This window comes from Chaetodon trifascialis, chromosome 10 (assembly GCF_039877785.1).
Source record: "Chaetodon trifascialis isolate fChaTrf1 chromosome 10, fChaTrf1.hap1, whole genome shotgun sequence".
Classification (NCBI taxonomy): domain Eukaryota; kingdom Metazoa; phylum Chordata; class Actinopteri; order Chaetodontiformes; family Chaetodontidae; genus Chaetodon; species Chaetodon trifascialis.
In genome coordinates this window covers 1,331,699-1,357,769 of record NC_092065.1, presented here as the reverse complement: position 1 = coordinate 1,357,769, position 26,071 = coordinate 1,331,699, and the positions used below count along the sequence as shown (strand labels likewise).

The 26,071-nt window shown below is 41.4% G+C and overlaps 1 protein-coding gene across 1 annotated transcript in view; it reads right to left on the bottom strand.

Moving 5' to 3' along the window:
- The window catches only part of cttnbp2 (cortactin binding protein 2), a 125,464-nt gene extending 102,603 nt beyond the window's left edge, over window positions 1-22,861 (bottom strand). The window contains exons 1-2 of the mRNA XM_070971941.1: window positions 22,566-22,861; window positions 5,844-5,951 (exon numbers count right to left, since the gene is read on the bottom strand). Coding sequence (XP_070828042.1) covers window positions 5,844-5,951; window positions 22,566-22,694 — 237 coding nt within the window. The 5' untranslated portion in view covers window positions 22,695-22,861. The remainder of the gene's footprint in view (window positions 1-5,843; window positions 5,952-22,565) is intronic.
- Window positions 22,862-26,071: the final 3,210 nt, after the last annotated feature.

Below are 26,071 nucleotides of genomic sequence, written 5' to 3'. Positions count from 1 at the left end.
TACACGCTGTTGTGCTGTGGCTTAGAAGAGATAGCCTTGCAAAGCCTGTTCTGAAAGAGAAACAGAAACTCCTCGGTAGGTGAAAGAAGGTCAATTATAGATAAATAAAAAAATCTTATAATGGTAATATATCTAAATACATATTTTATTTGTACTCTTCTTCTTTCAACTACATTTAACTGGGACAAAACTCTGTCTTTGTCTTCTTTAAGGCCTTGATGAGCACTCCCTCATACTGGATGTGAGAACCAGGTGGAACAGTCTTTTCCTGATGGTAGAGCGCTTCATTGAACAGTACCCTGCCATCCAGGCTGCTGCACGGGACCCACACATAAAGAAGGCCATGGACAGAGACAGGTATAAACTGATTTTAAAAAATAAGTCAAATAGTCATATGGCAGATGACAAAAATTTAATTATGTGTATTCTGCTGACACAAAACATCCTTATCCATATATACTTTGTATTTTGCTCCTAGGTTAGAGAGGGTGTCAGATGATGACATAAGCAAGTGTGAGGACTTTGTGGACACCATGAAAGTCCTATACACATCCACACTTGCAGTCTCCTCTGACAAGAACGCCACAGCAGGGCAGATCCTCCCCATCCTGGACAAACTGAGGGCCAAGTTTGAGGTGACAGATGAAGACTCTGCATTCAGGAGAGCCATCAAGGAGAAGGTCTGGGGCGACCTCTCCTGCCGCTACACAGTATGTAAATCATTCACTTAATTTTGCCATCCAACTGTTCACATTTAGAATTGATCAGCAAAATAATTTTATGTTCTTTTATAGGAGGAAGCAAATAAAGAGCTTCGACTCTTCCTTGAGGAGGCTACAGCGCTAGATCCACGCTTCAAAGGCTGGGTTCATGATGAGGCTGTTTGGACCCGCCTAGAAAATGCAGCTGTGGCACTAAGTGCAAACAAGGTTTGTTCATTCTGGGGCATAAAGTAGACTTACATGTTCTGTTGTAATACAAACATTGTTTTAATTACTTGTTGTGTGTATGCTATATTTTTAAGGGTGGAGTGGTGATGACCCATGAGGAAGAGGAGGCGGAGGAGAGAGAAAGAAATGTGCTGCAAGATGATGAGTCTGAAGAAGAAGAGGCAGCAGCACCTGTAAAAAGAAAGAAGCTTTCAGCACTTGGTCAGCTCTTTGAGGAAGAAGACCAGGCCCTGCTAATGCAGACTGAGGCAGATGTCACTACTCCCTCAGTGACTGAAAAGGTTAAGAAAGAGCTGCAGACCTACAGGAGCTTTCCAGCAGTCCTCAGCTCCACCAATCCCCTCCTGTGGTGGTGGCAGAAGAATGACCAAATGCCAATGCTGGCAAGTTTGGCCAAAAAACATCTTTGTGTGCAGGCTTCTTCCACTCCTTCTGAAAGAGTGTTCTCGACAGCTGGGGACACAGTCAGTGTGGAACGGGCTCGGCTCTTCCCAGAAAAAGTCAACATGCTCAGATGTGTGTATCGTATCCTATGGTTCTTGATTAAGTGTTTGTTTACTGTAGAGGTGCCAGGTGCTGCTAATGTTAAACATTTCATACAATTATTTATTTTGAAAGTTGTTTGTTACTGTACAGGCAGCAGGTGCAAATGTTAAACATTTTATACTGTTATTTATTTTGAAAGAAACCCGCCTAGTACAGGCAGCAGGTGCAAATGTGAAATATTTTATACGGTTATTTATTTTGAATCTATTTATTTTTAAGTTATTTACTTTATCCCCACACACATTTTTCTCAAGTTCTATGTTGGAGTTATTTCACTTGATATTATTGAAGAATAAATGTTCAAAAGTCCGAAGTTTTGACTATTTTTAAAATATACAAAATAACTTTAATTACCAAACACATATCCCCCGCGAAAAAAGTATTGAAAACAGGTAGTGAAAAATACCGGTACCGATTCGCAGGTACCGAGTATCGGTATCGTATCAATTCAGATGTGAAAGGTACCCATCCCTAGGTAGGTGTGGGATAAAGTGATGCAGGGAAGATCCCCCAGAAGATGAACAACAAACACAATCTGTCAGGGTGGGCATTTCTCTGCAGATGCCACACCCGCACCTTGCTGCGTGAAATAAATGAGAATCAGAGTGTTTTATGTCTTCTTTAAAGCTGTCAGTCCTCTCCTGCAGAATTAAAGATGGTCATTGTCAGTGGACAGCAAACCAGGAGAGGCAGTGGCTTCCAAACATTTTCTTCTTGTGGCATTGAAATATCAGGGACATTAAAAAGTGCTTTCATGACCCTGAAATTTTCTCCTTTCATTCTCTGTACATCATCAAAAGTGAAAAGTCTTTACACACAGTGTCTTTGTAAAACTATTTCTTTGTGTAAGTGGGGAAATTACCACTGGACATCAGCCAAAGGCTTAATCTTTGTTCTGGCTGGCAAGTTTATCCACTTTGACTCAGGCAGCTACTCAGCCGTCACTCAGCCTAAATGCACTGTATGTAAGATAGTGAAAACAGCCACATCATCTTGAAAATGCACCCTAAACCTCTTCGCTGACACAAATAAAACTGATTTGTTCCCCGATCTGATAACTGGTTGAACACACAGTCTCCAAATGCCCTCTGAAAAGCTCTTGGCGCAGAAGAATGGGTGACTTGTGTAGCCATCGGCCACGGTAATCATGTGATATCGCTGTCATTTGGCTAATCTGCTTACAGCCTCCTTTCTTTTTCTCCAGGATGAAACCTGATATGGTAGCTCAGCCAGCTTTAGCCACACATTAATTAATCTGCCGCACCAAAGCCTCCTAATAATACCCCAACGGCACAAACAATCGCAGCAGTCTTGCCAAGCCATGGAAGTTTGGTCCGAGCTTTTGGTGTGGGAGCAGTAAAACGGCATACTGGGGGAATTGGTTGAATGTAGATAGAGGACCTTAACTAAAACAACCAGGGCTGAGGGTTCAGATCCTTGTGTAGCTCTTTGCCAAATGTGCCACCGCAAGGTGCTTTGGAAATGCAGACGAGCTGATTAGTTTGATTTGTGGGTTGATTTTTAAAAAAGCTTTGTGCCCATTGGTAGCCCTGCAGCTGGTGGCCAGATGATGCTTTTCTTTAGGCCTTTTTGGAGGGAGGGGAGGGTGTGGATAGAGAGCTGGAGTGGATGGGGGAGTCGACTTAATCCTCTCTGTCACACTGTCCCACTTTGTTAGAGATGATATCAGGCCTCCATTTTTCACCCTCTCACTCTGCATCTCGCCCCCCCATTATCGCTTTCCCTCTGATCCAACCCGACGATCTGGACCCCTCACCCTAAATGCATCTTTCTTAACTCTTTTTTATGTCTCTTCAGCCTTTTCATTCCTGGTCTATCCTCCTTCCTGCCTACCTCCAACTCTGTCGCTCTCTGATGGGGCTTATCAGCGACAGAACAAACAGGCTCATTTTGTTGTGCAAGAGGCATCAAGGCACACAGAGGAGGTTTATTTCTTTGAAACCTGGATAGGATATCCATTCACAGGAAAAAATGGGCCTTCAGGGATTCTTAATGCCAGAAGAAAACATGGGTGAAGTGGCGGTGAGGGTGGAACAGAAAAACAACCAATCCCAGAAACAGAAGAGACAGAGAGGAGGTGACACCGGGGCACAGACTGTCCTAAATTTAAAGAAGGGTGACAGTGAAAATAATAGAGGATAGACAGATGGACCTGAATGTAAAACAACTGTAAACAAGTGAGAAGTAAAAAGATGAAGATGAAAATAAGCCGATGTTACAATGTCATGTTAGGTGGAAAGAAAGAGCTGTTCAATATCAGCAAAGTCGATGACTGTAAAGCCACGCATAGGAGCTAAATGTCAGGAAAACTGAACTTAAATGTCTACGAGCTCAACCAGAAACATAACAGGGACAGGGACAACTATGGAGGCACTATGCAACTAAAAGGTTCGATCCCTGCAACATGTGTTTGAAGAGCAATGGAGCAAAACACTCAACAAGGCTTGACTTGTTGAATCACCAACAATTCTTAAAACTGAAGGTGTGCCTTGCCGCAGCTCCAACACTGTCAATGAGTTCCACATTAACAGCCAATCAAAAGATGACAGCCTTAAAGTAGAGTGTGGACAAACTGAGGCGCAGATCCTGACCTAAATACAGAACAGCAGACAGGGACATGCAAGAGCTGGTTCAGAAATAACTAGGCAGAGAACCAGCGACCTCTGAAGCAAGGGTGCCACAGGTTCTCCAGGACACCACAGAGCCATCACCTGAGCGGCATCAGAATTCAATAACCACAGATCAATATGTCACCCACTTAAACTGTTCCCAGCCTTCATCGCTCTGCCATATATACACTCACTTCAATCACCCAGGACAGTAAAGGTTCACTGAGCAGAAGCAGATTCATATCTTGTGACTTCACGGTACTGAAAGCAGCTCATGTCTGTTTTCATACTGTTTAAATGAAGTGCAGAACCCACCACACAGCATAATTCGAGCTTAGTTCAGCACTCATTACAGCTTTTATATTTTGGTTCAAATGCCACAAACACTGGTCCACCATGAGTGATCAGTGATCTGCTGTTCCTACCAAAGACATTTGGAAGGTTTGGAGGTCGGTCTGGGTCCAAGGAATCAGTGATTGTATTTTTCTGGATCTGGGATTTCTGATTTTAAACCATGATTGATTTTTATCCATTGTTGAGAGGTTACATTATCAACAGCAGCAACAGCAGCAAGAAGAGTTTTACAACTGCAACTTAAAATAACCAAAAAAGTAGGATTGCTGTAGTTCAGAGTACTGAGTGTACCATTTGGTAAGTCACCTCCTTCTAACATTTAGAGACTAAAACCAAGATTTCCACAAAATGAAATGAACAAATGTAATCCTAGGTTAAAAAAGTAAACCATATGTATCTGCCTATGTTCTATATATATCTGTCTATTTTCTGCATTTCCCCTTGTTTCTGTATTTCCCCTTGTTTAAATTATTCATATTTTTCAATATTCATTGTTTATATTGTTTATATTGCTTGTTTGCTATTTAATGTCTTTTTTACTGATGCCCTCTATTTTTTGCTAACCACTTTGCTGCTGGAAATACTGGAAATTTCCCCACTGTGGAACTAATAAAGAAATGTCTTATCTTATCTTATCTTATCTTATCTTATCTTATCTTATCTTATCTTATCTTATCTTATGTGTTGACCAGCTGCTGGGGCTATAGACTACCTCACAATCTGCTAAACACATAGTTTAGCAGTGATCACCTGAAGACGGTGGTGACAACTTCCCTTGTTTTTCAGGCCCAAATTTCCACAGCAAACACAAAACAATTTCACCTTTTACTCAAGCAGCTTCTTCCTAATTGGTTTGTAATAGTCACTGAGGAACAACAAGAGCCAGAGCCAGTGACTTCAATCATCTGTTAATTACAGCTAGCTAAGCAGGTGGTGCTGGGTGGACACAATGATTTGATCATACTGGCCTTTCTGGCAAGAAACTAAATGCTAACCAGTCACTCAGACAGCTCCATTCAACAAAGGCAATTAGAGAGACTGCTTATCAGCAGGTAATTACTCAGAAAAGAAAGAAACAGTGGGCAGAGCCTTTCATCGTGATCTCACAAGTGTTCTGCACATTTCTGGGAAAAAGCCACTGACTCAGATTTTGTGATATTGCTTTCATTTAGCAACATTCATGACCATTCATCGTTCATTAAACCGAGTGATACCAACTCAATACTGGGTCACAATTACAGCTAATCATCTCAAGGCTCCCACAAAGGCAATCTCCTCCGAGCAGGTTGCCTTCGAGTTAACCTGGCAATGCCAAGATGGTGGCGGCTTCGCTATTGAGTGCATTGGTGTTGTCTGGACTCACCCTCAGGGCCTCTATGACCAGGTCGCGGGCCTCCAGCTCGCCCTCCATGATGCTCAGCAGGGTGAGCAGCTCCGGCTTGCTCAGGTTATCCATGTTGAACTCACATTTCTGCAACAGAAACCACATCACACAACACAGTCAGCAGTTCATTTTCAAAGCAGGTCTTGGTAGCAATGTTAACATTTAGCATGTTAACACACACCAGCTAATGCAGCTCCTTATCACCGGAGACATCATAAGTATAGGTTAAAGTACTGCAGAGGACATAATCAGAGGAATGAAAGAAGAGTCTGCAAATATAACAAGAACAGCGTAAACATGCTAAAATGATAATAGCATGTTAGCATCGTATGGTTCTTTCCAATCATAGCTCTGACTGAGGAAATGTGTCAAGGCCTTTTGTCAGGTTGACTTTCTGAAATGTTGGCGGCTTGAGATCAAGTGCAGGGATCATCCTCTGGTAATCATGAATGTCAACCAACATTCATGACAATTCATTTAACAGTTTAATTTTGGATGTGAGATCAAGCCAACTATAAACCGCCATCGATCTACTTAACCATCCAAGAGGTCTGCAGCCATGACAACAGCTAAAAATGACAATGACAAGATAAGTACAACCACAAATCTGACAACTCATTCAACATTGTGCCCATGATGCAGACTCAACCAGCAGGAAAGAAAAGTTGCTTATATGACAAATGCATCATTTATGGCCCGACCTATCTTGAAGCGATGAGGGTCTAATTACTTTAAGCTAGGTCATTTAAGCACCTATTTGGTCAGTAGCAACTGCAGGGCTCACAGGTGGAGATGACTGTTTGGGAGTGAACAGACCACTTCATGCTTCCCCTCATGTCAATTAAAAGCTTTTTCCAGTCTACTTAATAAAAGCTTATTTGTTGCGGCTGTCCAGTCTGTTTGTAGGACAAAGGCACAAAGTCAATTTTTTCATTTCGTCTGACTTTGAATCATGTTGTCTTATTACTGTAGTTTAAATCACCAAAAGCATATACGGCAGTGGGAATCTGCTCCAAGCAAACATTTGAAATAAACTATGTCATTCAAGAAAATAACAGTTAATCAATAACACAAAAAAATTTGTAGCTACATGCCCTAATGGTTTTGTGTTGATTTTGTATTTTAACTTAAAGATCTCCTCCACACATGTATTAAAGTGCACATGAAAATTGTCTAATGGTTGTCTGACACTGTTTTTGCAGAAGTCAAATAAAAATGGCACCGACTCCTTCTCCATCATTTAAAATTCCAGAACATATGAATATACAATTTTCATTGGTTTAAGCGCCGGACACACGATGAGTCCTCCTTCACTGTGAAGTCCGTTCTCCTTCAGATGTCCACATCACACCTGTGCATGATGAATATTGGACCAGGAATGGCCTCCAAACTGTTTCTGCTGTCACAAATCATTAACACAGAGAAAAGTTACACTCTGAGTCATGACTATGAAAACAGCCCTCAAGTGTCTAACTCTGCACAAGCATCATTCTACGCAGTGAAGCTCAGACATTCAACTGTAGGAATAAGAAAAACATTAAAACAAGACAAGAACATGTCCCACATCTTCACCCAAATAGAAAAAATAAACGATTAAGTTGACTTTTTGACTGACCTCTTTATGTGTTTTGCTGTTCATTTGAAGATTTGATTAGTTTACTGGTTTGTAAAGAAATTAGGTCTCAGAAAAGTCACTAAGGGACAGTTTAAGGATGAACTCGAAACATCAGAAATGTGACAGAGGCTCTGCCTTTATAGAGTCAAGATGTAAAATTCGACAACAAACCAAGAGGAAGTTTTTCTCAAGACGTCAGGATTTTGGGGCAATGCAGCAAGTCCTGTTCACCTGATCCCTCAGAGTGAGGCAGCTTTTATCCTGGTCACATCCCTGAACGTTACCACATCACCTGGTCAGTCGACATTCCAAAGCAAAGTGTCAAATTGTTGTGGTCAGGGACCTTCACAGGAAATTTTCTCCTTCAAGGCAAAACCTTTGTGAGGAACATGAATGAAATTCTTGGCAGTAGAGTCAAAAAAATGACGTAACTTCATGTATAAAGGCCAAAAAATAACACCAGAGTCTGGTGAAAGAAGAATTTCAAATCATCATGTTGGCCACTACTGCAGCCATCTGCTGGAAAAGCCACATCCAGCTGCACTACCAATATCTGGAAGCTTTCCACCAGACTATTTGTTCAATAAAACCTGAACAAACCAAAGGCGGGAGAGGCAAATAAAAGAGGCGAGGAGGGTCTTGGCCTCTGGTGCACATCAGCCGGATTGCTACTGCTTGTTCTGGTGATGTTCAGTTGTCAGCCGGCCATTTAGGCCTGATTTACAAGCCTACATCAAAAGCTCAGCCAAGATTATTCCATTTCATCAAGGAGTCCCACGTCTCCAGAGGTCCCACGCACAGAATATGACTTTGAAAAGGCCGGTGTGGGATTTCAACAAGCGTCTGCCTTCTATGTGTCCTTTATACGCTCCTGTGATGCTTCACAGCAAGGGGGAAAAGTTCATGCTCAAACAGGACCAGAGGCAATAAATCCATATGAATGAACATGCCAGCACTCTCTTCTTTGAAAGCTCTTCTTTACAAATGGGATATTTGAGCCAGAAAAAGCTTCCAGAGACAGGTGCTGAACAAAACCACGTCAGGTTTTAACAAAAAATCAGTTCTTAACAAGCGAAGGCCTGTGTCTACTCACTCTTATGTGGACCTTTCTCTTTTCAGAGCAAGGAGCTAGAAAGTATTGCGTCAATCACATGTTTCAGCTTAGTCAAAGCACGTTTCTATTCTGATGCCATCATGGCGAGCCTGGAAATAAAAGCAGGAGAGATTCCAAGGGATTGATTCAGTCGCATTGAGCCTTCCAATCGATCCCCGAGCCCCCTCTTTCCTTTCAGCATTTTCACCACTCAGAGAATTGGACGACTCAGGGAGGCTTGATGGACGACAACACTGCCACACTGTCCTGTCATGGGGCCTCGGGTGGTTGGTGAAGTGAGGGGGGGGGGGGGGGGCAGAGGGCCACTTCTTTCCCAGCATTTCTGCACAGCGAGTAGGTGAGGGAAGCGAACACTAATTTGTTCCATGAGCCGTGTGCTTTGCGCCAAGGGCACGGACAGCCTGGCTGGCACTCAGAGGCTCGCTGTTAGCCCCAGTCCACTCAATAAGGCCTGCGCCATTTCACTCAGGCAACTGCTCGGTCTGTGTGACCTCCTCCACCGTGCTCCGCTGGCAAAAGCTTGTGGAGACATGTAAAGGTTCTCAGAGAGTCATGTCCTGTTACTGCGAGCACAAGACTGAGTGATACGACAGCCTGTAAACGGACGCCTGTGAGAGGTGACCAATGGCTACGAGGGAAAGGCCTGTTTAATTACCAGAGAGCATATTGTCTCATTTACCTCTTGTGTATCTAACAATGGCCGCAGGTTTTGAGATATCTGTCTCATACTGGTAGCAGTTTTTATATTTAATATGTGACCAGCCACGAGAAAACCAGCAACAAGTCTCCTGGGGGGCATTTTGAGTTATTTACAGATTCTGAAAGTGTAGTTTCTAAGCTTTCCAAAGATATGTACACATGGAAATCTGAAAATATTTGAAAAAGATGTGGCCATTTGAATGTAGGCACTCCTCAAACTAGTTTAGTGAGAAATCCAGCCTGAAAGATTCTCACCTACTGGAGAGCCAGGTAACACAGTGCTGCTCTTTGCATCTCATTTACATAAGTCCAACCCCCTACTGGTCTAGTCATTAGTGACATCTGGTATCTGTTAGCCCACAGGACAGAAACTATTGTAGTAGTTTGAACAATGGTTATCAAATGGAAACTGAAAATCTTTTGTTACAAAAAGCCCCTGAATAAAAATGAAAAACAAGAAAGGTAATATACTTAAGAGTTAGAAGGAGCAAATGTAGATACTTATTTCTAATATTAAATAAAATAAAATAAAATAAATTATGTTATTCTGTGGTGCAGTGGGATGGATCAGTCTGTGTTTGATTATGTCAGTCAGAGTGTTTTTGCCAATTCTGAAAAAGGTAAACAAAGAAAACCCTTGTTTTAGATCATGGATCATGCTAACAGGCACATTAGCATCACAGTCAATACTTTATTCATGTACCGAAAGGTGTGTTATTCACCTGTGGGTGCGTTATTCACACATTATTCAAGCACATCATCAGGTTGGTGTGTTATTCAAATTAATAACAGATGCTCAGATTACCATATCTAAACTAGGGTTGGGCAGTAATCCAGTAATAAGGTATCCTGCGGTATCTAAAAATAGCAACGGTATCAGTTTCATTACCGTCATTAAAAAAAAATAAAAAACGCTGCGCATATAGGGCTATAGGGGCCTAATAATTGGAGCATCATCATAACAAAAAAGTCCACTCTGTTCAATGTATCTGGTTGAATTCTTACCCGAGAAAAAGGTACATGCTAAAAAATGAACCTGGGCAGTTTTACAGATGTTTTAACACAGGTATGTCCAGGTGCTCATTTAGGCGCGTCTGGGCAGAGTACCGTTGCCTCATCCAAGCATACGGAGAAACTCCTCTGTTGCTTGCTATTGTTCTTAGCTCTCATAAAAGGATGAAATGCAAATAAAACAGTAAAATGACACTTCAGGCTGCTCAGCAGAGTCCTCTGTCAGCGCTCTGCTCCTTCGTGAAATGGAGCAGTGACTCTAATTGCATGGTTACGCCGGTCAATAGCTCAGCAACCCTTCCAAATTCACCATCGAAACACCAATGACGATCCGGAGGGAAGTAACCCCAGAGATAGGTTATTGCATGAAGAGCGCTCCCTCCACTCTAGAAACCCCCTCCTCTTTATGTAGACAACCAGGACCTTCGTGATTGATCTCAAACTAGCACAGAGTCATAGGAGGAGACGTTAGCAGTGTATTTTGGGGCTGGAATATAACTTTTGACCGCAAAACAGCAAAGGTAAGACATACTTAATGATTTAGCAAAGTTTTTTTCTGCTACTCTTTGGCTGCTAGCTCACCAAGTCTTCGTCGCACAGTGAGGAGGCAGACATCATCGTGATCATCAGACTCTCTGCTTTCATATGATACTGGGCTTTTGTGGTTTACGTGAAGTGGTGAAATCAACAGATGCGGTACCGTTGACGTGCGCTATTTTCGTGTTTTCATTACATGCGCATATAATTTCTTGGGGTATGAATTATGTTTTGTTTGGGTGGCAATGCTTGGTAAAGGCTTTTAGCTGAGTTTCTCCCCGTCATTCTGATATGCTACAAGTTAGGATTGGTGCTTCTTTGTGTGAGCATTGACCGTCTGAACTGCGCGCATGTCATGCTGCCTTGCAAAGTGATTTTTAATTAGTCACGGTATTACCGTATAATATGAACATTTTGACATAGATTACACAGAAAGCTCTACAAACATTTTTAGTCTAGGAAATGTATATTTAAAAAATATAAGTTTTCTCTTAACAATATTTATTTATTAACTGTTAATCCATTAGTATGATTTGTTCTTTAAATGGCCATTTATATTGGCTAATACTGCTGTATATTAAATAAATGATCATTCATTCGACTTTAAAAACAATCTAAACAATCAATCAAACCACAATAGTCTAATAGTAATTATCCACTGACGCTGTCCAGCCAAGGATGTGCCTCTTCCCTCTCACGTCTGTACTTTTGCAAGCATATTCGCTTTTGAGGACGTGGTGGAGCATCGGGTGTAGTAGACATTTTTAAAAGGCGCATGTGTTGTGAACAGCGCTGGTGTGTGATGTCTGTCTCTAGGCAACCGTGACAGCAACACACACAGGCAGCGAGGCATTGACACACAACCGGGGTCCTGCATAGATCCCGCCAAGACAATTTTGCCGGCCTTAGTATTTCCTGTGTTTTATTTCGTTCATTATTGTTAGATTTAGTGTTGATCTGTGTGTGACAGACATCTTGTATTGGACATTTGTAAAAATATGGAACAAATTGCGTCCCGTATTGGTTCAATACGGGATGCAACATTTAATTGTCAATTAAAGGACAATTCCATATTTTACGGGACAGGTGGCAACCCTTGCCATAGCATCTAGCATGAAAACAGTTTGTAATCCCTGTATGTGACTTTGAATGAAAACTAACGTAACGTTCAACAGTGTATCAACCAGTGAGCAATATACAGGCATGTATGCGTGTGGCAATAGTATTCAGTGCAATCCCTCAAAGTGAGAGTCCACCCCGGTTTTCCCCACAGTTCAGTTCAATCCAGTGTTTTCCTTATCAACGAAAAGTACATTCAAAAGTCTGCTCTGGACCGTTTTACCATGGATCTTCCCAACAAAATCAAAACAGGTAAGCAAAATGTTGCATACCAGGATAGCATCTCTTAGCACAGTGCAACGAGTGAATAAGGCGAATATGTACAGCATATTCTATTCTATATATATACTATTCTATTCTAATGGTTCCTGGTGGTTTTGTAATGGTGTCTAATGGTTTCTAATAGCTACTTATGTTTCCCTAATGGTTCAGTTTGTTTTTCTAATGGAATTCTATTATCCCCTACACAAATCTACAGGACTTGAACTGGTCCCTTCAGGAGTCTAATGGTTCCTACAGGCGTCTAATGGTTCCTATAGGAGTCTTAATGGTTCCTACAGAAGTCTTTATGGTTCCTAGAGGCGTTTCTATTCCAGTCTAATGGTCACTATACAGTGGTCTAGTGGTCACTACAGGGTGTGATGGTCTCTAATGGTTCCTAATGTGATGGAGGAACACAAATGTTATAGCCTTCTTTGGCGATCACATCTCTGATTTCCAATGGGTCCTTGTGTAGGCTATACAGTACACTGCAAAAAAAAAAAAAATCTAATTCTATGATAATTGACTACATTTTTACAGTACTTTCTGTTTTTTAAAAATAGTACAAAAATCTGTAAAGTTACAGACAATATCTGTAAATTAACAACGTGCCTGTTATTTTAAGTATTTTGACAATAATAACAAATACATTTACAGAAAAAATACATACAATTTTATGTAAAATGTAATTATCTGTAATTAAATTTGTAGTTCGTTATATAACAGTTTATGACCATACTTTTGGTCCTTGAGGTCTGTCTGTCTGTCTATCTACCTATCTATCTACCCGTCTACCTATCTACCTATCTATCTACCCATCTACCTATCTACCTATCTACCTATCTACCTATCTATCTATCTATCTATCTAGGTGTGTGTGTGTGCGTGTGTGTGTGTGACAAAGAGAGGGAGAGAGAGAGAGAGATGCTTATGTAATTAAATGTATCAGCCTACAAATAAAACTAAATCATTCATTTATTTTCTTTATCATCTTTTCTTGATAAAGAAAAAGATACCACGAAACAATTACAATTGGCTGTCTCACAATGTTGCTTTGAACATGATTGGTTAATGTGGCTGTCATCAAAGAAACTGGCCACTGACAACTGTGCGCGCCTTCTTTTTGAAAACACGTCGGTTTGAATGGTTCTGGCGCACAATCATCGGCGCTGATTGACACAGTTGGTCCACAAGTAAGGCTGTCACGATTAGTTGACTAGTCACGACTATGTCGACTATCAAAATAGTTGACGACTTATTTAGTAGTCGAGGCGTCGTTTATTTTTTTGAAGCTTTGTTTTTCTCTCAAAACTGCCGCTGTACCCTCCGCTGCCTTGTCTGCCTGTCTGTCCTTGACGCAAATGCGCAGTAATGGTAATCAGCATCAGCCGTGATGTCACCGGAAGTTATGCCAGACCAGTATCATGTCTACCTGGCAACAGTGCTCTAAAGTTTGGGAGCATTCACAAAAGAAAAGATAAGCATGTGCAATGCAAAATATGCAAGGCAGAACTTGCCTTTCATGGCAGTACGACGGCGATGCACAAGCGTCTGAAAAGGAAGCACGTCGTTGTGGCTGGTTCAACTTCTGACGACGAAGAGGGACAGTTGTCTAGTTAAGCTAATTGGCTACATAAACACTGAGGTACTTACTTATACTGATAGCTGTAAACGTTAACACTAACGACGACGATTTCATTAGCCTTACCTTAGGAAATGTGGTAACACTAATGTTTTCTAACCCTACGTTACAGTGCTAAAAAAAAAATACGTTCCTCTTCAATGGACGATTGTTACCAAGCCAGTAACATGCACACCTCGGCAAGCACGTGTCCTGACTGTGGACCACTAGTAATGCATTACCTGGATTATTACCTGGATTATTTTACATCTGCTTGCCTTTTTTTATTTTGAGCAAATCTGAGTTGTGGCATTTAAACGGAGAACAAAAAGCTGGAGTACGAACACAGTGTAAGAGTCAGACGGATCTGTTTGGTCAGCTGACACTGAACTTCACGGTTATAACTCTTATCCTGGAGATATCAGGTAAGAAAACATTTCCCTGTTATTTTCTGTAAATTAATAACCTAACGCAATGTTTGTGTTCATTCTCTAACTCAGAATGATGATGTTTTCAAACTGTTAGGCAAGCTAACTGTTTAGTAAATTGGCTAATGTTACAGGTAACAACATTAACTAGCTTGTTGTCATGAATCATGGCGTTAGTATCTTGAATGTGGTTTAGACGGAGGTTAATGTGTTCACAGGCAGCCAGTCCTTGTCATATCATTAACGTTATGTTACTAACATTGGTTGTTGCTGAGTTAACCTAACAGGTATAATGTAATGTTGCTATTGATATTTATGTATTATTGATATGAGCAGCAAAACAAACGTAACACACAATTTAGCATTACAGCTGAGGTAACGTTACTTTGCAGTGCTGTAAACCGTTAGCTTGTGTCCACACTTGGTCCAACACAAACTAGCCTTGTCTCCTGTTTGGCCAAAAGTTTTATATTTGAACGGTCTGGTTAAACAGACATTCAAATTGTGATAACACCCAATGTTTTATGAGTAATCCAGCTGCGATTAACCCCTCACTAACATCTAAATATCAGCGCTGCGTGTGATGATCGATCATTGACTGTCCAACGTGAGGTCCGACAGGTGACGTCATTCTGCATTATAATGAGCCATGTGCTTCTGTTTGTTTGAGAAACGATGGAAGATTCAGTGATGGACAGATGAAGAAAGATACATTTGCATCAGAGCAGATTCATTTCATTACATAAATATCACTTTTTCCTTTAGTTATCTTTAGTTGTGAAATAATTCTACGGAGGCGACAACGCTTGCAGATGAGATTCAATTGGAGCTTTACAGGAGCTACAGATCGCATTTATTTCGTTCCTTTTTCAGAGCTCATATGATATTTTCTGCTGTCGACATGTAAAGACCATTTTAATGAATATAAAAAATAGATGCTATTGAATATTATTACATAGCCTATCTTTAACTAGTTGAGAATTTAGTAGAACAAATAAATTTGATAAACATGACCTGTCCTGTCTCTTTCCTCTCTCTCTTTGCAAAAGGGAAAATGGAGCATCTGCTGAGATCCAGAACTGCCTTGGGAGTTGCTGTGATGTATTGTGGGGTTGTTGGTTTCAGGAACTCCAGGTCAGGTCTTCATTCAACCTGCAGGTAGCACTCCTCTTCTCTTCTCACTCACTTCCAAACACATATTGACACATGATATGATTCAGTTACTCAGTGGTGTGAAATATTTTCGGTTTGATCTGAGCTTTGGTGTGTGCAGGTTAGATGGCAGATAACATGTGATTGTGATTAAATATGCAATTCTTAAAATAAGTGCCTGTATTATACACAAACAGGGCTGCACAATATGCTGAAAAAATCATATTGCAGTTTTTTGGTTTTTTTTGACGAATGATTAGTGGGAATGATTATTTTTACATCATAATGATATGACATTTATTGGCATCTGTACCCAACTGACATGTTTTCTCACATCTGGAGAACAAGATTTCTAGGTCAGAGCATCTCTGCATCATTTTTGTCACACATTTGACTATCATGTCATCAATCAAAAGCTTGCAGCTTCTACAGTTTGAATATTGCACTTGGCTATATTGCAACTTTGATAACATTTTTATCAACTGTGCACCTACCCCTAGTCGCCCCAATGCTGTGCATTAGTGTGTAAATGTGTGTGTGAATGATTAGGTCTCCCTGATGAGCTGGTTGGCAGCATGTACAGTATGTGATATGGCTTGTGCTTGTCTTGGAGAGATGTTATAGAGGTGTTATTTGGCCTTTAACTTGTTATGTACGTGTTATGTATGTTTATTTCTGATTATTTTTTACATTCTCATTTCCAACACTGATAACTGCTAATGATGAGAAACTTGCTTGTGTTCTTTTAGATCAAGCATTTGAACAAGGTTTACGGAGGAGAACAGGCACCCAGCAGAGATACAAGTCCTCCATTAGTAAGTATCAACTGCAGTATGTAAGACAAGATATTAATCAGTTATTAGTATGTTCAATATAATCCACTATCCGTTACATTGTGACTGAGATCTGTATGTGGAGACAAATCTGTAAAACTGGAAAAAAAAGTCCAAAAAATTTACAACTCACACAGGCCTCTCAATTGGCTGTCTTTTCACACTTGACTTTTGCTACACTTCTGCCATGGTAGATCTGCAAATAAAATGCAAATTGAAATCCTACTGGGACTTTTCAGTGAATCTTATTGTGCCCTTTTTCCCTCCCCCACCCCCAGATGCACCAAAGATCCAGCTGATTACTGGCAATTTGGAGGAGGATACTTCTTTATCTGCTACGTTGCATTGTCACTTCTGCTACAGATTCATTGACCTTTTGTAGTATGTTTTGATTTTACTTAATAATACACTGTATAGTGGGGTTTCTAAATTAAGACTGTAATGCTTGTCCACAAATATTATCAGAACTATGGTATACAGAGCCCCCAAGGGCAGCTCTTCACCTGTTTCAAAGGTGAAATCATGACCTCAAGTGATAGTACCGCTAACAGACAAGATAGACACATGGAGAAATACAATTTTTAGTTTTTAGGTTCCAGTTCCTTGAATAACTGGTTGATATTGTCAATTTCTATCTGAATACTTCAAATAAAGGAGTTGTAGAATCAATAGTGGTGTGCATTTTATTTGTAATTAAGTTTCCAACCCCACTTTAATTGAAACATTGAAAATATTTAGATGTATCTATTCTGTATTTCCTAAGTATGTTTTCAGTTGAGGATATTTCACAGTAACCTTTAACATGATATTTTTAGTCAGTACAGTAGTTATAATATTAAATGTATTACATTAAAACTGTAATTCTACAAAAAACTGAATAATTAAATATTGCAGCTTGTACTTCTGCAGGTTTTTAACTTTATTTTACATATTTAAACATTCAATCTAAACACAAAGACTGCAATTTACAGATGATTTATATCTTTTTTTATGCAGTTTACAACCTTAAGCATGTGTTAACACACTTAATCGAAGGTGTTAGATTGTAATAAATTAGGAAAAATCTGTAGAATAATGGTATTTTTCTGCAGAACCTTTAATGAAAGTTTAATTTTATTTGAATCAGATATATTGTTATCAGTATTTTACTTTAATTTTAGGGTTTTTGTTTGGCAGCCGTAGCTGCCAGTCATTTGACCGTTTTTTTTGTGTGTGTGGGTTTTTTTTTGTTTTTGTTTTTTTTTATAGAATTTTTTCTTACAGTGTACACAATTACACATATGTATAGACATGTCTCCGGTGCCCAGTATTAGGACTCTGCGATAATTTCTGTTGCAGCAGTAGGTTTCTAATTGTTTCTATGTAGGTTTCTCAGTATGTTTTTCTAATAGTTTTAGATCCTAATGGGACCAGTTTTCTAATTGTTTTACCTCCTAATGGAACCAGTAGCTTTCTAATGGTATTACATTCTAATGGGACCAGTAGGTTTCTAATGGTTTAACATCCTAATGGGACCATTACGTCTCTAATGGTTTTATATCCTAATGGTACCATTAAGTCTCTAATGGTTTTATATCCTAATGGTACCATTAGGTTCCTAATAGTTTTACATCCTAATGGGACCAGTAGGTTCCTAATGGTTTCCTCTAATGGTTCCTAATGGGGTACCAATTCCCATTAGAACATTAGAAACCTAATGGTTCCTAATGGTTTAATGTCCTCATGGTACTATTAGGTTCATAATGGTTTTACATCCTAATGGGACCAGTAGGTTCCTAATGGTTTCTTCTACTGGTTCCTAATGGGGTTCCAATTCCCATTAGACCATTAGTAACCTAATGGTTCCTTCTAATGGTTCCTAATGGGGTTCCGATTCCCATTAGACCATTAGTAACATAATGGTTCCTTCTAATGGTTTCTAATGGGGTTCCAATTCCCATTAGACCATTAGTAACCTAATGATTCCTAATGGATTTTTTTAATGGTATTCTACTGGATTTTTAAATAGGGATGACACAGAAGAACTTGTGCCAAAAAGAGGAGCAGTGTCTGTTGTTTTTTTTGTCAGGCTAAATTTGTTGCCAAAGGAGGCAACACGACCAATTTGCTCCATCACCTTAGCCGCAAGCATGTCTTGTAACAAAAAGACGAAAACAGCGTGTGTTCACTTTATTTCGCCACTTCATGCAAACCACACTCGAAGAGGTCTGCCTCCTCACTGTGCGACGAAAACCCTGCGAGCTAGTAGCCAAACAGTAGCAGAAAAAACTTTGCTAAATCATACATCAAATCATACAGTATCTTACCTTCGCTGTTTTGGAGTCAAAAGTTATATTCCATCTTGAAAAAACGCTGCTAATGTCTCCTCCTATGACTCTGCGTTAGTTTGAGATAAATCACGAAGGTCCTGGTTGTTTACATAATGAGGAGGGGGTTTCTAGGGTGGAGGGAGCACTCTTCATGCAATAACCTGTCTCTGGGCTTACTTCCTTCTGGATCGTCATTGGTGTTACTATGGTGAATTTGGGCACTGCACCTCAAATCTCTTGACTCTGGCTGGCCAGTAGAGGTGTCGATCATCAAAATAGACCAATGGGTTGCTGAGCTATTGACTGGTCTAACTGCGCAGTTAGTTTCACCACCCCATCTCATTTACTCATGGATGAGCAGAGGGCTCACAGAGGACTCTGCTGAGCAGCCCGAGGTGTTATTTTACTGTTTTATTTGCATTTCGCCCTTTTATGAGAGATAAGAACATTAACAAGCAGAAAAAAGGCTGAAAAAGTGTTTTGAACATAGGAGTTTCTCCATATGCTTGGACAAGATAACTATACTCTGCCCAAATGAGCACCCGGATACACCTGTGTTAAAACATCTGTCTTCTAGATGAAAGAAAAAAAATACCGTCATATACAGTAAAACTGTTCTAATTTTGAAAAATGATATAATTGATATACATTTTTGGTCATACTGCCCAGCACTAGAATGAAAGACAGAGGTTGTGTTTTTGCACGGCTGCATGTAAACGGGAACATTAGTGGAATATTCATTTTCATTACACATGTAGACAGCTTAAAATGTGCATGGACATGTATCCATCATATCAGTGCAACTAGAGCTAAGCTAAGAACTTTACTGATCCCACGCTGGGGAAATTTAGCTTTTAAAGACAACAGGATACAGAATACAATTGACTATATATGTGTACATTATAGACAAGAAAGAGCACCACCGAAAAAACCCCATTCACCGCTATCGTATTGTGGTCTCAGCATGAAACTCAGACAGATCTTGTAAAATCTGGACATAATAATCCAAAAATGCTTCTGTAAGGTTAGAAACAGTAGCAGATTAGGGTGAACTGACCCTTTAAGTGTAACAGCACACTCTGTTAATCTTCTCCAGTGACCTCTCCGAGTTGTTTACAGGGTCATTCGAACCCCTCAGTATCTGGGCGCAGAAATTCTGTTGTCAGGAAGAAGAAGCAGTGACATTAAAGCTGCTCGCATTAATGGCACTCCTCCAACATGGCAGCACTTCCCACATAACCACCAGCGACCGCTCTCAGGCTTCCATTACACAATAGTCCTGCCAGGCACTGAAGCAAGGTCTGAAGACGGAGCTGAACATCTAACAGGAACTCTGTTTTCACCAGAAGCTTCTTCCTGTGGGTTTCCCATCTGTAATCAAAACAGTTTACGTATGCTCTTATTTTCTCACAGGAACAAGACCATAAGACTGTTTTTTCCAAACGTGAAAGTGAACCAGAGCTAACATGAAAAATGCTAATTCAACAGCAGCTTTCCACAGATTGCTTCAACTGTGACCGACTGAACCAGCTGCAGAAGTGTGCGCCCAGTTCTTCTGTGTAACAAGAGATTAAAACCAACAATTTGGGGTAGTTTCACCTAAATATGGCTAAACTAGGTCAGGTGATGGCTTCCAACAGCTGGTTCCATTTTGGATCCAGTTCCCTCGGCAAAATGCATGGATTCATTAAGCTCCAACGCCAGCAAATCTCTCTCCAAAGCTTTTATCTCTTCTCACTCTTTTTTTAAACGCCAAGAACAATGGAAAACAGAGCAGGAGCAGCTTCTCATTTTTAGCTGTTGGAACAGGCAGCAGCAGATCAGATTAGCTGCAGATAATTCCTGTTAATTCTGTGACCGATAAACCAAAAAGTTTGTCTGTTCTCTGGTTAATTTCTCCTCTGCAGCTTCTGTCTGTTTGTGTCAAAGAGTGTTTGTGAGTGAAAAGCACATCACTGTGTAACACTGACACAAGTGGAGTGTGTGTTTTTGTAGTTCAAAAGATGAATCAGCTAATCTCACTTCAATGGAGGAATCTTCCTTTGGATGCAGTGCAGCTGAATGACATGATATGAGCATTTCATACATTTTTGTGTAGTTTCTTCCCTCTCAGCCAACAACAGGTGACCAGACATCTTTAAGTAACTTTGCAAACATTGAAACTCCTTCGAAAGGATTCAGATATGATGCTGTTTTTAACCTTGATAAACTGCCCTTGAGCCCTGTCCCTCATCAGGACTTTGTTCGCACCTCGTCTGATGCTTTAATTTCTTATCCTGTTGGACTGTTGCCACATCCTCAACTCAAAAATAAAACTGCACAAATAAGAGCAGCTGAAGTTGATCAGAGCAGGCTGTAAACTCGCTGTGCGCCACACTAACAGGTCTGATGGTAAAAGGGTGGGAGGAGAGCAGCAGAGTGCCTCGCGTTGACCTCTGACCCCTCTCTGGACCACTAGGGCCAGTCCTCACAAACGAGAAGCTTCCCCCACCTTGGTCCAACAACAGAGAGTCAGACAGGGGTGAGCAAAGAGCAAAGTGCTTTATTTAACCACCGCCGCAGGCACGATGGTGGTGGCAGTCGGGGGGGGGCGGTATGGAGGAGGAAGCCCCCCTGTCACTGGCCGGAGCCTGGAGAAGGCAGAGTGTGCTGGCAGAGCGGCAGGTGAGCTAAGGAGGCTGCCTGGCTCTCATGTCTCCGGAACACCTGTTCACCAAGACGCTAAATGTAAAGTAGGCTGGAGGCCGTTCAGGGGGAGGGGGGTTGACACGGTACTCCCAGCTATGCCAGCTGAGTCACTGAAATTAAGACCAATTTAGAAAGGTGTCTGGTGAACAGGGCCTCCACCCCCCTCCTCCACTGCGCCGCCTCTGCCTTCCATCCACCCCCATGGCTCCTCTCCCCCCATCTCCTCCAGTCGACCCTACCCCCACCTCAACACCCGCCCGCCCGCCCACCTCAGGGAGCTTTCTATTCCAGCAACTCCACACACTTCAACCGGCCCACCTCTTCAAACTCACATCTCAAGATCCTGCGATTCAACAGGATGTGGTGCAAAGGGTAAGTTTAGTAAGATGAGGACAAAAACTCTAAAGCATCACCTCCTGCTTTGCAGGGGTCGACAGCAGCGGCCTGACAGGCTGCATCATGGAGGGAAGGGATAGATCTCACGACCTCCCGACAGTCCGGGCATCAGATTGACTGGCGTACAGTGGACTGGCAAGCCGCTGCCCTCACACATGAGCTGCAACCTGAAGGCAAGTGTGAGTGTGAGAAATCGCAACTAGGTGTACACAAGCAAGAGAAGCTCAACAGGAGTTGGTGGGGGTGGGGGGGGTGCTTTTAAAGACACACTCAGCCCTGCTCCACTCCTCTGGTGCCAATCAGCTGCTCTGACAATCAGTGTAAACCTTTGAGGACTCACTGATTGGTGGAGGACCACTTCAGTAAATACCAGCCCCGCAGGCCAGATGAAGATCATTTGCAAGATATATTAAAATGAGATGAGATGTGAGATGTTTTCAGCTCCAGCAGGGAGCGAACCAAGCAGCTGGGAGAAACCTTCTATTTTCAGATTCAACCCTCCTGCAGACAGTCGGCTTTAAGTCTGCGTATTGACCCATTTATTGTAATATAAGAGCTCCAACCTGTGAGCCTGCGACGATTTCTCTCCGATCAGGCGCAACATAACGATACAACAGCGGGATGAGAGTCAAAGCAGCCAAACAAAAGAATCCCCTCGAATGCTCACATTTAAGAAGACGCGGCGTTGTGCGCGCCTGAGCTCCTCTGAGTCATTCCTGAGCCCCAAACTGACACCAGCCCCTTGTTTTTCTCCAGACGCTGTCGCGAAGCTCCCGCTTGCCACCGCAGTTACTTCGAGAGCCTGGGCGGAATAGATGCGCACCGCATTCGTGCCCCCTTTCCCCGAGACCTCTCCGACGCCACTCCGACAAAAACCCCCGGTCAGCGTCTGTCCTGGCCCCAACCCCCATGTCTTACCGTGTCCACGCTTCCCAGCACGGCGGTTGCCAATGTTTGTACAGGAGGAGGCTGCTCCCCACTGGCTCCCTCCGACGCCATCTTCGTACTGTAGCGGTTTGCTGGAGTGAGGGCGCATCCGGCACTCATTAACTATTGCGCTGCTGAACGCGAATCTCGACAGGGACGGCCATTGAAAGGAATGAGAGACGAGGTTTGACAAATCGAGGAGAGCTGTGAAAGCGGGAGAGGACGACAGGTCTCCGCCGCCGGGTAGCTCACAGCCGTGTGTGCGGGCTGCAGCGGGGGAGGTGGGCAATCTTGTAGGCGTGGACCGACCGACGAGTAAAATCCAGATGCGAAGACCCGTTGCGCTCCCAACTGGAAAGGAGGTGCGTCTCGGCGGACTGATTGACAGCAGCATTTGCCGGCCTCTGTTAATGCACAATACGCCAACGAGTGGCTGCAGACCCGGGCTCGGGGACCTCCAGGGCCCGGTGCACCAGTACCATGAGCAGGATGGATAAAGTTAACTCAAAACAGCTGAAAAAAAAGCCATTTTGGAAAGTCTTGAATCCTTTTTTTCTATTTCTAGTTTTATTTATTTAAGCGTGTACAAAATCACACCGCTGGCATTTTTAGAAATACTGAGCTCATAAATGAATACATGAATACAGAATCTCCAGTGTATAAAAGAGGAGCTTCTGGCTGCGCTGGAGGCTTTAGGAGGCCAACATCCTGCCTGCTTCCAAAGGTGGAAGCAACGTTTCAAAATAGTGATTCCACAATGTAAAAATACTCCAATGCAACAAGTACAAGTATAAGCATCATTAACCTCAAAATAAAAGCACACCCCTCTGTATTTTGTATTACAATAAAGTCTATTTGTTGCCTTTTTGCTGATGCATTCATGCAACCTGCAAATAATGTTTGAGGTGGAGCTATTTGTAATTAAAACTGTTGGGCAGGTAGTTGCACTGTAGCTAATCATGTATTTTATCTCCAGAATCTTAATCTTCAAAACAAGCTCTGGTTGTCAAAGTCAAGCACAGAAAATTCAGTATGTTCCTGAGCCCATGTGTTAATATTCTTCATCCAATCATGTGAGAAAATGAGGGTGTTTCAGTGCTTTGTTCAAAGGTCTAAGAGCCTTTCCTACTCTGTGTGTTTATAGAAATACATATCTCATCAGACGGGGTCAAACCTCCTGTCATAATCATCACAGCTACACATTCTGCTGCTCTCTGTATACACTGAACTTATCAGCTAGACAATGCAGACTTCAGCGGCTCTCTGAAAATCCAGCCTTCGACCGGACGTCTTTTGTGACACACTCTCACTCTGCCGGTCATTTTCTGTGACGGCCTCCGTCTCTAAAGTGGAACCAAAAGCCACAGGATTCAAACCAAAAGCCTGAATGTTAATCTCACAGCAGTGGATGCTCAAAAGTTCAAACCTCTTAGCTCTGGGTTTGTTTATCCCAGATAAGCAGAGGGAGGATCAAGGCGCTCTCAGATCCCAGATGTGGCGTTTAGGATTAACTGACGCTGATCCAGCCTGGTCATCCAGAATGAGGTTATTAAGTCCCTATTTAGGTCAAACACTGCACGTCCGAAATCCACAGTAACAATGAGAGGCGACTACAACAACATGGTGACTTCAGGGATGTGAGTGGCAACACGTGGTTGATTTTAGTAGGAAAATGTTCTGTGTTTTAGTGTTTTTTAAGTGAATAAACAGAACTTTTCCAACCTTCACATTCAGGAAGATGTTTCAAAGTCCGTTGGACAGACTTGTCCCCTGTGGCTAGGATGAGGACAAAGCTCTTGTCTTGGTTCCTATTTTATCTTAAAACTCATCACAAGTACACTTTTACTTTTAGAGCTTCATTTAAAGTATGTTTGCCTCTAAATAGATTTCATTAAGTTCTGCTTAAATGTATTAAAATGAATATGCTAATTCTGCAGTATTTAAGGTGGTATATCAGAGTACTTATAAAAGGTGTACTTTATTGTAAGTGTATTACAAATTGTACCTAGGTGTATTTTTAAAAAGTGTACTGAATCACAAATACTTTTAAAGTAACACAGTGTATTTATGAAAAGTATACTTATGTGCTTAATTAAAGTGTACTTTAATTTCACATCATTGAAGTATATTTAAGTATATTTCACTTTGGTGATATAGTACAATTGTACTGCAAGTGTGTTTTGAATGAATCCTGATTTTCTCTTGTGTACCTCAGTACACTTCAAGTTTGTGCCAATTTAGCTTCAATTTACACTTCAAGTAGTATTATTCAAGTGGTGCTCAGGTGAGAAATATAGCACAAAGTGTCATTAGTACATTCTTCAAAAAGTATGATTTCAGTGTAGTATTTTTCAGCAGAGACATCAGCTGTGTTGTAGCAGCAGTGGAAAAGCTGAAGCTGAACACAGATGTGTTGGAATGTGTCTGTTTCAAGTGTAAACTGCTCATTTATGACTTGGTGATACTGAAATCTTGACAGCAACTCACCTCAAATCATAAGAGAACAGATTTTGTCACCGCACAGTGTTTTCAAAAGCCTATTTATGGTGTGATACGTTCCCTTGATCCCACACACTCTGAAAATCATATCTGCATGAGGCTGTCGCTCAGTCTTCTGTTATCCATGGGGCGATATCAGGTGTGAAGTCCCACCTTTCTCGCAGATATCTGTTTTTCTTACCGTCTTGTCATGTGTCAAATCTCAAACCTGTGTCTAAATTTGAGGCTGATCGGCAGAGATGGAGTTGTTGGGTGATTATGGGGGGGCTCTGGAGATGTGGTGGGCTAACTCTTCATTTATATATATACATATATTGTACATATTTGTATATACTTTTTAATTATTTTCAACCTTGTGCTGAGTATGCTGCAATAGAAATTTTGTTCGGCATACATATGCTGTTCACTGCATGACAATAAAGTTCGTCTATGTCTATGTTTATGGGAACAAACTCCTCACCTCATTCATTGAATCCAGCACATGTCATTCTGACCTTTTTCCTGCTGCTGCTAATGTAGATATTGGTCTCTAACTGCAGCTATTCCATCGCTGATTTCTCTTTGCAACTTTAATAAAAAGAAGAGCTGCTCTGAAGACAAACTCTTTGCTCTTTACTGCCGAGGAGCTCAATTCAAAACATGAGAATAATGTCCCCTCTCAAACCCAAAAATTGCTGCAGAATGTCTGCATGAATTCACCGTTGCAGTTCTGCACCAGAAAAACATGCCAACAAGTCAACGTGGATTGTTCATTGCTTCCCAGAAAGACTGTTTCTAAAATGATTTTTTGTTTATTTCTGTGGCATAAACTGTCCCAGAGTAAATGTTTAACGTGTGCAGTGAATATCAGTTTAAAGCTTCACCCTTAAGATCGATGGATTCGTGTTGATTTTGGTTTCTATCAGAGAGGGTTTTAATACAACAGTGGTGGAAAGGAATTAAGTATATTTACTTGTGAGGTACTTGTACTTTGCTGTCCATATTCTGTTACTTTATAC